The following is a 13,859-nucleotide window of genomic DNA, read 5'->3' as shown; positions in this document are numbered from 1 at the left end:
AAAACGGAAATAAAAACAAACAACAAACATAAAAAATTATATTAAAATCATGTTAAAACAGTATTTTCCCCAAAACTACAGCACCCACAATACAGCGCGCGACTTTCAGTTCCGGGGTCGGTGACCATCAGCCTGTCAGCAGGAGAAAGGTAAGGAAGATGTTTGATCTTGTCATGCTTTAAGCTCTACAAAAGTTTTTGAAATCGTTAAAAATATGATATAAAGCCTCGTAGATCTACACATCACATTAAATGCATAAATAAGTTTGATTTTATTTTTGTGCCTGTTTTTGGACGACAGTAGAGTAATGAATAAAAATGCTTGCAGATAACTGTTGAATGACTATCAGTACAGCAGCGTGTATTGTTAGCTAACAAGGCAACTTAACTACAGATTCAATAGTTTATCAGTTCATATATATTTTAAAGAGCTCGCATTAAATGCCTCTGAGCTGAAGGTGAATGTAAACTTTAGCTAGCAGTTAGCTAGAAGGCTAACGTTAGCTAGCTGCTGTCATAGAGTATTTAGCCTTAAAGGCTGGTTAATACCTGGTTAGTTACAAAGGCTCTACAGTCAAACCACTGCAGACTAAATACTCCTGGTTTGGATTTAGTAGAGATTATGTGTAAAATTAAGTCATACTTAAAATAAGGTAAACTGTCACAGCAGGAATAGTACATGATACATCAATTAGAAGAATTTATATTATCAACATATTCTACATAAAAATAAGGCAGAATAAAAGGGACAATATTCCATAAAACCAGACTTCTGTATATATTTTGAATTTGCAGATCCACAGTTGATATTTATTAGCATAGCTGTTAACCTAAGTATATGTTTAGTTTGTGCATAGTATATGTTTTAGCACCATTAACCTGCTTTCATTTGTGACCATGACCCTAGACATGTTTACTTTTGCATTGTCTATATAGTTTGAACTGCACCTTACTGTTTATACTTATGCTATGTACCTTTTAACTTGCTTACATTACCCTATCCAAATATACATTAACTTTTAACCTGTTGCTTGCTTTTTCCCACCTTTTTATTTGAACTGATATTTGCTCTTAGTATTGCAACCACTGCACAGCAATTTCCCTTAGGATAAATAAAGATTTATATATAATATTATTTATTCCATACTAATAAATCACGAGAGAAAACGTGAATATTAAAGCTGCAGAGGCAAAGATATCCTGACTTAAAGATCCGAATAAAGCTCCCAGAACTGGCTCCTAAACTCTTAATAATGCAGCTCAATAACGTCTTTTCATTGAATTCTTTGATGCTCCATGTGTTAAGCTTTACTCTGACTGTTTCTTGTGCTGTTGGATCATTCCAGCTCAAAGTGTGTGTGGATGTAGTGTCAGAGGAGCGCCGTGATGCCCCTGGAGGTCAGATGGCCGTTCCCAAAGTGCCCTGCTTTGGCATGGAGGCTCTCAGGCTCACTGGTCATGGGCATGGTGGGATCCTATTCGTACTTCTGGACCAGTAAGTTGGATGATAAATGTTAGCATGCCCACCATGTACCTGCCCATCATTAAAACAATTACTCTCATCTCCCTCCTAATTTTTCCCCCTTCAGAGTACATGAACTACTTGACGGTCCACAACCACGAGGTTCTGTTGGACCTGATTGACCAGAGGCCCTCGGACACACCCCTCATCACTCTGTCCAATCATCAGTCCTGTATGGATGACCCACATATCTGGGGTAAAGATAAAGACACAACCTGAAGTCACTTCTACAGATTAACAACAGAAAACAGTAAAATAATCACATCTGTTTGCTACAGGTGTCTTAAAGCTCAGACATTTGTGGAGTTTCAACAAGATGCGGTGGTGAGTTTTTTTTCATTCTTAAATCATTCACTTGTTTTTATCGATAAGTGTGATTTTGTTAATGATTTGTGTGAATATTTACCTGTAATTCTGCAGGACGCCAGCAGCATCTGACATCTGTTTCACACAAGAACTACACTCACGGTTCTTCAGCCGAGGAAAGTGTGTTCCCGTCTGCAGAGGTGAGGTTCGGTTTCTGTTATCCTCCAGTTTCCTCTCACTGTCTGCTGAAATAAAGACCTGCATCATGTGTTTCCTGCAGGCGACGGTGTCTACCAAAAAGGGATGGATTTTATTCTGGAGAAACTGAACAGAGGAGAATGGGTGCACATTTTTCCTGAAGGTTTGTCAACCTTCCTCTTCTTCTTCTCTTTTTCTGTAGCCCCTGTAGCTTTGGGTTTTACTTTTAGTATTGTGGAAATGAGCTCTTCCTCTCTCCCTCCTCTTTAACAGGCAAAGTCAACATGACAGAAGAATTTATACGATTAAAATGGGGTGAGTACAGAGCATGTTTTTTGTAATTTTGATGACGATGTACTGTATACTAACGTATTCAGCACTTACAATTAGATATTTCTCTTTTTAAAGCCCTTTACACTGGTTTAATGGACGAACATTTTCTGGTTGTGTTTCAGGTGTGGGTCGGCTAATAGCAGAGTGCTCCCTAAATCCTGTCATCCTCCCGCTCTGGCATGTGGGTGAGTAAAACTGACACCACAGATAATACATTATCTCACATATCCTGCTGCTTTGTTGATAAAGATTAAGGGCCTCACTCAAACGGCACTGCATCGTGGAGTGGAGTCTGCTTGACGTCACACTCACAGCTGAATGCAGCACCCTTCGTTCAGGTGAAGAGAGGCTGAGACAAACTCTGGTTTCATGTCACACGAATGATAAAAGCTACGTAAATACCTGTGAGGCAGAGTCACTAAAATCACTCTCCACGTTATGAGGAAAATAAATTTCGAGCTTCCTTGGTGACATTTCTTATCTGTAAATGTATTTTTCAAACTCTCGTTAATGACCTGCTGAGTTTTAACGTTTCTAGACCAGAAAACAGTTTATTAGATCCTGAATATAACGTTCACTTTAACACGCTGACATCAGTTTATTATTTCACATTTATCTTCATTAAAGCAGTTCTCGTTTGGACGGGTAATAACATGGAACTTTAATGTACGTCTCTTGTCTCATGACAATCATAACAAAGTGATGGTCAGTAGGTCAACAGCGGTGCAGACTCACCGGTGGAGGGTTTAACCACCCACTCCACACTCTGAGGTTTTGGATGGCACTCATTGTGGCGGAGCCTCCACGCGAGCACGCAAACAGAGTGGAAGTGTGTAGGGAGAGGGAGTGGTTTGACAAAGGCCCTCAGTCTGCTACATTGTAGAAGGTGGACACTGCCAAAGGAGAAGGAGAGAAACTTCATGCTGTAACATAAAAATCGATCCTTACCAATATGTGATTTTTGAGGGGAATAATTCCCTTATTTTTACTTTTATTGTTTGAGGCTGTATTTTTCTGTATTTGATAGATAGATGGGGACTAACATCCAACAAAGTCCTAGGACCATATATGAACCAGGACTCTGTGGTTAATGGTTTGCACTTAAAGAATACTTTAGAGTGATGTTTTTCCCCTAATTGTCAACAATTCAGCAATAATGCAAATATAAAAATAATGAATAATTCCTCTCAAATAATTTAAAGCTGAGAGAGACAGGCAAACACACTGTTGGTTTTGGTCTCTTCATGGGCTTTGCTAATATTAAGAAATATACAGAATATTTTGAACCTTATCCTTTATAATAATTATGACATCATGTTATCAGGTAGCAAAGACAGATGGTCCGTCACTTGGGGATCTAGTTACAATGACTGAGTTGTTCTCCTGTGTGTTCTCAGGTTTGAGTGACGTTCTGCCAAATGTGAAGCCCTACGTTCCTCAGACTGGCAAGGTAGGAACACTTGGATCTCATCCCAACAGCAACACTTCTATATTTTGTTGATCATGGTTGTTTTTACCTGTATGTGACTGTAACTGTTGGTTTGCTTGCAGAGAATCACAGTCCTGGTGGGGAAACCGTTCAGCGTGAAGGACATCGTTGAATCTCTCCGAGCTGAAAACAAGAGCCAGGTGAGACAGAAAGAGTTACACCTGAACAAAGTGGGCTGTGTTCCTTTAAATGTACCACCTTTGTATTTTAATGATGTTACTATTTTTAATCAGCTTTCTCAGAAGCTGTATAAAGTTTTTTGATATGCAGGTACCTGTTACAAGTTGTGAGAGACAGATTTAAAGCGATACATAAAATGTACTCCCCAAAAATATCTGTCACTTTGGTCCACTGTTTATTAAAGTAGTTGAAGGCTTGTGCTTTTATTTAGTGTTAAGATTTAGTGTTATGATGTGCAGACATTTAATTTTGATGAATGATTAATAATAAAACTGGCCTAATTATAAAGCTTCTAAAATGTGAATATTTTCATCTTTTCTGTTCTTCAAATTCTCCTTTCAGATGGAGATGAGGAAGACTTTGACTGATTTCATCCAGGAGGAGTTCAGGAGCCTGAAAGCCCAGGCCGAGGCGCTCCACGGGCAGATACAGACCAAATGCTGAGTCCTGCCGTCCTGCTTTTGCCTGCAGCACTCCTCACAGCCAACAAGACTGAAGATCCTTTACTCTGAACTGAGGGTAAAAACAAACCTTTACAACTGGAAATCCACCCTCTCACTGGACTTGACTACTTGCATTCTGGTGGCCACTTCCTTTCTTTTCTCTACTCGGACACCTGAACCTCCAGACTGAGATGTCGTCCAGCCCTGACCAGCCTTAAAACGTTCTGCGCAACGTTTTTCTTGCAGTGTTGTCGGCTACGGATCAGTTCAGATTCATGCAACACAAACATTTCTCTAATTGTTTAAAAAAGCAGCCGTCATGTTCCTATTTAATACAGAATCTGCATCATTTAGTTGCTCAAATCAGCTGCTGCACAAAACAGAACAAGCTTATGATGAGTAGATGAATGGCAGGTGGAGTTACTTGAATTCATACCATCAAATGCTGTGTGATGAATGTCAGGTCGAATGTTTGTAGCTAATTTCTTCAGTCAGTAGGGCATCAAGAATCATTAATTTAAGTGTACATTTTAGCTGCCCTGCTGTGCTTTTATTTACCATCATGCTGGTGCATTCAGCAAACCCCAGTGTGCTAGTAATTCTGCCCGTACTGGATGATTCCTTGCCATAAGATTCAGGTACAGTGCCAATGCAGGAAGTTGTGTGTCCTTAAAGCAACACGGTGCGAAGTGAGGGTGTGCAGGTTCGCATTTATTTAAAGTTTAGAACTGAAGTTTATTTGCCAGTTTATATGCGAGAAATTTAAATCATTAGATGTGAAAAGAAAATGTTAAACATAATCTGGGCATTTGCAGAATCATCCAGTATTGACCATCTTTTAGGAGAACTTCATACAAAGCTGTGATTTGTTTCTATACTAAATACTAGTATGCATACCCATGAAGTGATATAGATTTATGAGTAATTATCTAATGAATGAATTAGTGGGGACCTTGGCAGTGCACTGCATGGTTAAGCTGGTACAATGATTATTGTACTATTAATGTTTTGCTTATATAACATGGATGCAGCTTTCTGTGGTCATATTGTTCATAATGACACCGTTTTTAGAGCCATAGATATTTTCTTTTTCAGATGAAGTAACACAATCCAAGGTCCTCTGCATATCCTTCCATCCTCCTATTACAGATGTATAGAACTTATTACATCACAGAGATCAATGGCTTTTATAAGGTGGGAAAGGTCAGGGCTACGAGATCTGTGGTTATTTTATAAATGTATTGCCTTACTGTGAATGCCACTCTTTCCTAATGTACTCTATGTGAATGCCCATAAAGTATTTGACTTTTCTTAATTTTAACAGTGTATTGTTTTTTTTATTGAAATGCTACCTTGTACACTAATGTGTACTGGCTCCTGTGAGACCCAACCCCCACCCTAAAATTGTACTTACTTTTGTAAAGTGCTTGAGTAAATGCACTTACATCTCACCACTGATAGAGGTTTAAAAACATACGTGAATTTGGTGAAGCAAAAAAGAAAATTTCTCTCTAAAGAAAAGTGTTAAAAGCATAAAAAGAAAATACTCAAATAAACTACCCCTGAATTATACTAACTGTGAGTAAAGGGCTTGAGTAAATACTTACATTGAACCACTTACTGACTAATAACCTAAGCTTTGAAATAACTAGTGGTGTAAAAAGTACAATATTTCCCTCTTGAAAGTAACGTCTAAAGTAAGAGTAGAAGTATAAACTTGCCAAAAATGGCCATGAAGTACAGTAAAATTACCTCAATATTGCTCTTGCAGTAAGTACACAATACTTGAGTAAACTTAAGTACAGTTTACCACCGATAGAGTTCTTTATTGCTTCAAACAAGTACAATATTTCCCCCTAAAAGTAGAATAAAAGCAGAATATTCACTTAAGGAAATGTGCTTCAGAATCGTACATACAGTACGTACAGTACTAGTAAATCTACTCAAATCTCACTACGGATAGCTAAGTGGAGTAAAGTGCAAAATTTCACTCGGAAAAATTTGTGACATAGAAAATAGTTATTTTACCACTGATAGCTCTTCAATATAGTATAAATATAGTAGAGTAAAAATAATTAGATGCAGTGGATAAAACTGGGCTACAAGTAGCATGAAATGGAAATAGTCAAATAAAATAGTTAAAACTGAAGTCTAGAGTAAATATAATGACTAAATTTCAATTCTTAGATATTTTCCACCACTTGATAGGGGTGCATTATATACTTAAGACGATTTCATGTTGTATATTCATTCTTTTATTACCTTCTACTATATGTACTACAGTATTGTGCGTTCATCGTGTGAAAACGAAGCAGACGAGCCTCTTCTTCATCCCTACGTCACGTGACCGCGGTCGACGTAACCTGTTATCAGGAATTCTAAAGATGGCGACGACAGGGACGATGCACCTTCACCGCATCTCCGCGTCTTTGGCCGTTTTTCTCGGTTTATTAAACATATTTAAGACGGGAATTTGCGATGAGCAGGTGCCGCTTATTTTGTGGACCAGCGAAGGGTAAGAAATGTTCATTTCTTTATTTATTTTCTGGGGAAAATGCGGCTCAATGGGTTAACGGTTACTGATGCTCTTATTCCCGTTTAGCTAACGGTTAGCTGTATCTTCTTAGGATATAAGCTAGCCTCGATAGTTTTCTTCTGTATTATTAAAAAAAATAGACTAGATTGTTGTTTGAGGGCTTGAATAATTTAATTAAAGGTAACGTAACATGAGAATGTCGTGATATTCTAATGAATGGCAGGTGCCATATCACCTGTCATCTGGCAAGCTGTAATTTGTGTCAGTATCATTGGCAGTATCTTTGAAAAGCACCGTTTTACTGCTGTGGGTCAAAATAAAAGTATTTTAATTATTTCTATAACAACCGTTCGCTGATGATGGGAATTCTGTCTCTTTTCTATGAAACATTTAATTTGGCTCAGCTCTTTTTGGCTCCCGAACAGCTCTTCATTTATTACCTGAAATTTAAAATAAAAATTAATTTAGGACCTATAATTGATGTGTGTGCACATGTATCACATATTTAATATACTAATATAAATATTAAAATTAGGTTATTACACGTGTATTGATTCATTAGCTTGATATTTATTGCAATACATGAATATGAAAGATTCTTCATCTTTTAAACATTGAAATATCCGATGTTATAGATGATTTAAAAGGGAAATATGTCATGTAATATGTAATAAGAGTAACCATCCTAGTTCTCTATCAAATATAACAATATGGTAAATACATAATTAATAACTATGTACATATATTTCATTAAATTAATAATAATAATAAATAAATAATATTTCTGCTCTATTAAAAGGTGACTGTTTTTTTTGTTTAACTGAGTATGTCCTCCGTCTCTGCTTTAAATCTCCACCAGGATCTCCCTGCAGGGTCAGTCCCCCCCTGCAGCCGGTCACATCGTCGAGCAGCAGCAGCTCGCCTCTTACCTGGAGAAAGCTGTGAATGAGGGTCCAAGAAATGTGGTGCTGTTCCTTCAGGACAAGGTGCACATGATATACAGTATATTTACAGTGAGGTTTTAAACATCCCCCATTTTAAGTAAATTGTTATTTGCTTATTGCTTAATTGAGATAATTTTTTCTTGTCTCTGCCCAGATGAGCATTGAGGATTTCACCATGTATGGAGGAGCTTTTGGAAACAAGCAGGACAGTGTTTTCCCCAACCTTGAGGTCAGATGATGTTTTTAATAGTAAAAACTCCCAATCTCTGTTTATGTTGTTGTTTTTTAGAAGTTTAAGCCCAGATTAGAGAAAGCCAACAAAATGGAACTTGAATAATAAAAAGCATGTTGGGTTGTTTTTTTCATTGTGTGTTAACAGTGACAGATGTTTTGTCTCTCGTGTGTCACAGGGGGCTCTGATGTCCTCGTCCTCCCCGCTGGTCTTACCTGCTGTGTCCTGGCCCGCCTCCAACGCAGTGATTGGCCAGCTGCAGGACCAGTTAGAAACGTCCCCTCTGTACATGGACCCCGACACACTGAGTCAGCTGAGACTCAACGCCTCCTCACCCGCCCTGCTGGTGTTCAGGCTGCCGTACGGCATCGGGTACGTTCACTATATCAGAGAGAGACAATTATAAGTGAATACTGAATAACAGCATTGTTTAAGCCAGACTCTGGCTGTAGGAAATCATATTGCCCATTTTATTTGCTTACATCTTACAAACCATTAAATTCAGAAGATAAATGCTGGATTGGTGAGTAAACTCATTAATTGGTGCAGCCCAAAACAAAATCTGTAAAAGCAAATACTAGATTTTATTTCCAAACACAAATTGTAACCACCATAAATGAAGTATACCTTGTTCTAAATGTGACAGAGACATCAGAGGTTCACTCTCTGTAAACGACCACAGTCTTGCAGAGACAGGACTCCTCTTAATGGCAGTGAGCATGTCTGTTGACTGTAAAGTCATCCTGCAAGCCGCTACAGCCAGAAACACAGATTCAGAAAGGTTTAATGTCTTGTGCATGTCTAAAAAATGTGTCCAAATTATGTGTTACCAGATATTACAAAATAGGTTATTTTTTCACTGTATGGATGAATCCTAACCTTGAAAAGGTAGTTACAGGATATGCTGTGTAATGCAACCAAAAGCCCAAATTGAAAAACAAAAGCCTCCTCTGGAGGGCGCCAGAGAGTCAAAGGGAAAGCGACTTGATTCAGTCCTTCAAATAATAACCTACACCCCTTTCCCACTGAAATGACAGGGTTAGTAAACAGTGAAGATGTTACAGTGGTTAGGTCTAGCTGAGATGACAGGAGTTGCAGAAGTTACCGACGGAGCATAGCAACGCGCCGGAAAGGGGGCGGAGATTAGCGTGTCGACACTGGTGTTGTGTGCCCAACAATGCCGATTGGAGCCAAGGCGATAATTACCCGGTCTGCTGCAGAGTCATGTGACCCGGGTCTGCAGGTTGTAACCTTTCCCACTAAGGAAAAAAGCCGGGTGTTATCGGGTTTTCTGACCAGTGGGAAAAGGGCATATTGATGTCATTCAGCGTTACGTACTTCATGAGTATATCATTATCTTATGCTCATTCAGAATAAACATTCATTCATCTGCTTTAAAATCAAAGAAGCTTCTGAACTTGATATTCATGTGTTTAAGTTTTCTTCAGTATCAAATAAACCCGGTGATAATCGTCCGCTCATAAATACATCCGGTCTGAACAAAACTTTATATCCTCCCTCCTTTAGTTTTAACTGTGCTGATAATTACCCTCACCTCCTTCATCCATGTCTCACCGTTGCCTCGTCTCTTGCAGGGCTGATCTGATGTCTGCAAAGGAGATTCTCAGTGGAAACGGTGAGTCTGCCGTGTGATCTGTCAGCGAGCCCTGAAGTGTCAGCATTGATTATTTTTCTCCTGCCATTTACTCAGGTCCTCCTTTGATTTGTTCGTCTCTGTTCATAGATTTTCTATAAACATATTTCCTGTTTTGCTTGTGATAGCTGCTGTTTAATTCAGTGCTAATAGCTAAACACGTTGCCTTTCAGATGAGGTGATTGGTCAGGTGATAAGCACCATGAAGACGCAGTCTGTCCCATACACAGCCATTTACACAGCCCTGCGGCCCTCCAGGGTGAGTCTGTGTTTTTATATTATTGAGTGTTTAAAGCTGATAGTTCCTTCCTTCCTTCCTTAAACCGATCCAACAATCTGTCCTCGTTTTACTGTGTCTTTACAGGAGGCAGCGTCTCTCTCCATGGAGGCAGGCCTGGGTGGAGGTCGCTCTCTCCTGCAGGCCAGAGGAGGATACAGGGAGAGGGAGAGAGAGAGGGAGAGGCAGCGCAGGATTAAGGACAGGGCTGGGATCTACGGACCGGTAGAATTTAAGGTGTTCATTTGCTTCTTCTTGGTTTGGTTTTTGTCTCATTAGAAAAGTAAAATAAAAAAACAGCAGACGGGTCAGATGCATCCTTTAATTCTTTGTTTTTCAACCTCTCTTCTTTCACAAGGAGGGAGAGGAAACTTGCATCCTCCTGTGGGCAAAAAGCCTGTCAGTGAAGATCCTTCGGAGCGGTCGCTGGGAGGACCACGACCTGACCCCGTCTACCTTTGGGGAGGGTGTCAGCCCCAAACTCCACGGCTCAAGCTGCGACAAAACCAAAGCAAGGTAGGTAATACCTGAAATATATACCCACAAGCCAGTACGTTAGGTACCCCTGTGCAATCGAATGTGATCTAATAACATTTGTTGGTTCTTTGCAGGTTGGTTCTTAACTATGAGAATGTCCTCGGCCACCGCAGCTTCAAACTGATGTGAGTCTAAACAACATCTAATTCTTTATATCTTGTGTCCTGAGTCTCGAACACTTTAATTCTGCAAAGCTGATAAAAAAGAAGCATCATCCCCTCCTGTCATCTGTTGAAATCTCTGCATGTGTGTTTCCAGCTTTGCTATGAGCCAGCGTCACTACAAAGTGTCTGCACGTCGTTGGTTCACTCTCGACGCCTTGGAGCTCGAGTACGACGGGACCAAAGCCATATTCAACGGCAGCAGAAACATCTACGCCCCCGCCGAGTACTCGTACCGCTGCGAGTCCGTCACCAGCTTCCGCTGGCCCCTGCTGGTCCCGCGTTCCTCCAAAGATCCAGCCAATCAGTGGAGAGTCTCTCTTGAGGACTTTCAGGTGAGACAGTGATTTTTTTACTGTATGATAGGATTTATTTTAAAAGTGTGACACTGTTGAACTCCTCATAGAGAATCTAGACAACGACAGGAGGTACCAAGGAAAGATAATGTTGCCATGAAGTCTGTGAGGAAGCTGTGCTCTAAAACCTGAGTGCTTTTTTAAGGTGTTTTCTATTTTCCTATTTTGGCAAATAAAATTCTGACGTAATCCAAATAAGCTATAAGCTATCCTTAGCTATAATATAGTTAAAGCATGTAATCAATCTAACTCTTGACAGGACAGTAGATAAACACATCCTCAAATCTTTTTAAAGGTGAAACAATCAGATTTATTTCGGGTCAGAAATAAGAGATTATATTACATTTTCAGCGTATCTTTAGCTGCATACACACACGATTCTGTGAAAGTTGCCAATCAATGAGCCTTACAGATGTCATACCCCTCACCTCTGTTACTCTCTTTCTCTGCACAGATCCAGGGCTTTAACGTGAGCGGCAGTGAGTTCTCATATGCCAGCGACTGTGCCGGCTTCTTCTCTCCTGGTATCTGGATGGGTCTGATGACCAGTCTTCTCATGGTCCTGGTGCTCACCTACGGCCTGCACATGATCATGCAGCTCCGCACCATGGACCGCTTCGATGACCCCAAGGGCCCAGCCATCTCTGTGCCGCAAACAGAGTGAAACACACAGCTTCAGTCACATCTACATCTTCACATCTGTCCTTGAAGCTTCTCTTACTGCTACATGCTTCCTCTCCTCCCTTTACATTCCTGTTCATATGTAGGTGGGCATTACACAGAATAATAGTGATGTTGTCAAAGTAAGGGTTAAGCCATCACTGCATTTGTTTTGGTTTGTAAATGTGGCTCCTGAGACTGAAGAATCAGTTTGTGCCTCTCTTGTATTAGTATCACATTTTACTTAAAGAGCCTAAAAAGAAGAACGAAAGTGAGAATCCAGAAGGACTTAAAGTTATATTTAAGGGAAATCAACTTATTTCATGACCCATTAGTTAGCTACTGTTACAAACAGCTAACGTTAGCATTCAACCAGCTCGTAGCCATCATTACGCTGTGATATTGTTGCATGATAAATGGTAAAGTTAGCCAGGAAACGGTTGCATGCTAAGGTTAGGCTAGCTGATTTCTAACTGTAGCGTTCAATCAATTCTTTGCTTACATTATGGTTTGATAGTGTCACAACATATAAATACCTAGCTAATGTTAGCTGTTGGGTAACGATAGCTGAGACGTTTGCAACTATGTTACCCTGAAATGTGGTCCAATGTCCCTCCAGATTTTCAGTAGCAAATGTCGTTGTAGACAATCGAGAAGTGGTTATTTGTGGCTACCTGGATCCGCAGCAGTCTTTAGAACGTTTCATCCAGAACGTTGAAGGAATTTCTCTAGAATAAGGGAGACACCTTCAGGACGGGTGCAAGTGTTTTTTCCAAACATAACCAGGTGTAATGCTGATACACAAGAGGCACAAACTGGGGCTAGTTTTCAGGCTGACTTGGATAAATGTCCTCCATTAAAGGGGAACAACTGTACATAAAGGGACAAAAGTTACTTATGAGAAATGAACTATGAAATGCTATTTATTGTTGGAACTACTTTGTGCGTGTTTACGGTTGTGTTTGTGTCTGTGAGTAGAACAAGTGAAACGTAGCTGTTGAATGAAGGGATCACACTTTCTGTCTGAATGATACAAGTCATATCCATTACACTGATCACAGAGCAAAGTGTGCAGAACATGGACCACTGAGATATACAGCATTAAGATTCAGACATTTTTAACTAGCTCTGTTACTTTGGAACAATATTGTTTTTACAATTGGATCCTGTGTTAATTATAAGGCAGGCTTTTACAGCTGATGCACTGAGATACGCTCAATGTGAAACTATTTATTTTTGTTTGTTAATTTATTTCGTTTTGATTTGTTGTGACTATCAAATGTGAGGTCCTGATTATGGTCCTGTGTTGTGCTGCTGCTGTGACCCCAATAAAACATCTTTGAAAATCTATTCACACATTTGTTTAATATGTAATGTATAGCTTAAGCTTATAGAATTTAGTTTGAGTTTCTGCAGTGGTGGAATGTAAATAAATACCTCCTGTTTGTGGAGGGAAAGAAATACTTTGTGCAAACCACCGACACACTTAAAAGTTTGAGGCTTTATGATTTTAAGTTAAGACTCGATGGATGTCTGTATCAGGGGTTCTCAAACGTTTTGGGGTCAGTGACCCCTCACAGGGGAGAACATTTTCTAAGGACCCCCTCATAATCGTAACACCGATTCAGCATATGCTTACTACCATTTGCACTCTGAGACGCCATCGGAATTATTTGTATTATTAAACTTATCAACCTAAATACTTCAGACCTGTGTCACAGTGATAAACAGAAAATCATTTCAATTTGAATCATGTTGATACCACGATATACTTTAAAACAGAGGCTCACTTTATTCTAACTGCTTGTGGACTCAAGTAATTGATCTCAAAAGATTTCAATTAACAGACAGCTGCAGGAGCGGTTCGTTGGGACCTGAGTGAGTCGAGTGATTCATGACAGATTGACGTGATGTGTCACAATCAGATCAGTTTCTATTGGTCCAAAGCTAACGTGGGTGGGAGTAATGGACACAGATGGTCGTCATCTGTTGACATGCAGTTTTTAATGATACAGCTCAGTTTTATAATTTA

At 39.6% G+C, this 13,859-nt stretch overlaps 2 protein-coding genes across 2 annotated transcripts; both read left to right on the top strand.

The window, feature by feature from the left end:
* The first annotated feature begins 120 nt into the window (after positions 1–120).
* On the top strand, positions 121–5,791 carry tafazzin (tafazzin, phospholipid-lysophospholipid transacylase). Its single transcript, XM_069660279.1, has 11 exons — positions 121–149; positions 1,346–1,494; positions 1,589–1,717; positions 1,800–1,845; positions 1,942–2,027; positions 2,108–2,188; positions 2,299–2,340; positions 2,481–2,543; positions 3,756–3,808; positions 3,910–3,987; positions 4,370–5,791. Exons 2-11 carry the CDS (start codon positions 1,386–1,388, stop codon positions 4,469–4,471), a joined length of 789 nt encoding a protein of 262 aa, XP_069516380.1. The 5' UTR covers positions 121–149; positions 1,346–1,385; the 3' UTR covers positions 4,472–5,791.
* A 1,063-nt stretch (positions 5,792–6,854) lies between these two features.
* Positions 6,855–13,177, top strand: atp6ap1a (ATPase H+ transporting accessory protein 1a). Its single transcript, XM_069661003.1, has 11 exons — positions 6,855–6,985; positions 7,866–7,992; positions 8,105–8,179; positions 8,361–8,554; positions 9,778–9,818; positions 10,010–10,095; positions 10,201–10,350; positions 10,472–10,629; positions 10,725–10,775; positions 10,909–11,146; positions 11,622–13,177. The coding sequence occupies exons 1-11, from the start codon at positions 6,855–6,857 to the stop codon at positions 11,829–11,831; spliced, it is 1,461 nt and encodes a 486-aa protein (XP_069517104.1). The 3' UTR covers positions 11,832–13,177.
* Positions 13,178–13,859: the final 682 nt, after the last annotated feature.

The sequence above is a fragment of the Semicossyphus pulcher genome, unplaced genomic scaffold, assembly GCF_022749685.1.
Source record: "Semicossyphus pulcher isolate SPU_LCO1_2020_fin unplaced genomic scaffold, fSemPul1.0.p SCAF_13, whole genome shotgun sequence".
NCBI lineage: Eukaryota > Metazoa > Chordata > Actinopteri > Labriformes > Labridae > Semicossyphus > Semicossyphus pulcher.
The sequence above is the reverse complement of the archived record's forward strand: the minus strand, read 5'-3'. Positions and strand labels throughout refer to the sequence as shown.

Coding starts and splice junctions, on each gene's coding strand:
- atp6ap1a (XM_069661003.1), top strand. CDS start 6,855: ATGGCGACGACAGGGACGATGCACCTTCACCGCATCTCCGCGTCTTTG. Junction 6,986..7,865: donor ATTTTGTGGACCAGCGAAGG/GTAAGAAATGTT, acceptor AATCTCCACCAG/GATCTCCCTGCAGGGTCAGT. Junction 10,776..10,908: donor CACCGCAGCTTCAAACTGAT/GTGAGTCTAAAC, acceptor GTGTGTTTCCAG/CTTTGCTATGAGCCAGCGTC.
- tafazzin (XM_069660279.1), top strand. CDS start 1,386: ATGCCCCTGGAGGTCAGATGGCCGTTCCCAAAGTGCCCTGCTTTGGCA. Junction 3,809..3,909: donor ACGTTCCTCAGACTGGCAAG/GTAGGAACACTT, acceptor GTTTGCTTGCAG/AGAATCACAGTCCTGGTGGG. Junction 3,988..4,369: donor GAGCTGAAAACAAGAGCCAG/GTGAGACAGAAA, acceptor TTCTCCTTTCAG/ATGGAGATGAGGAAGACTTT.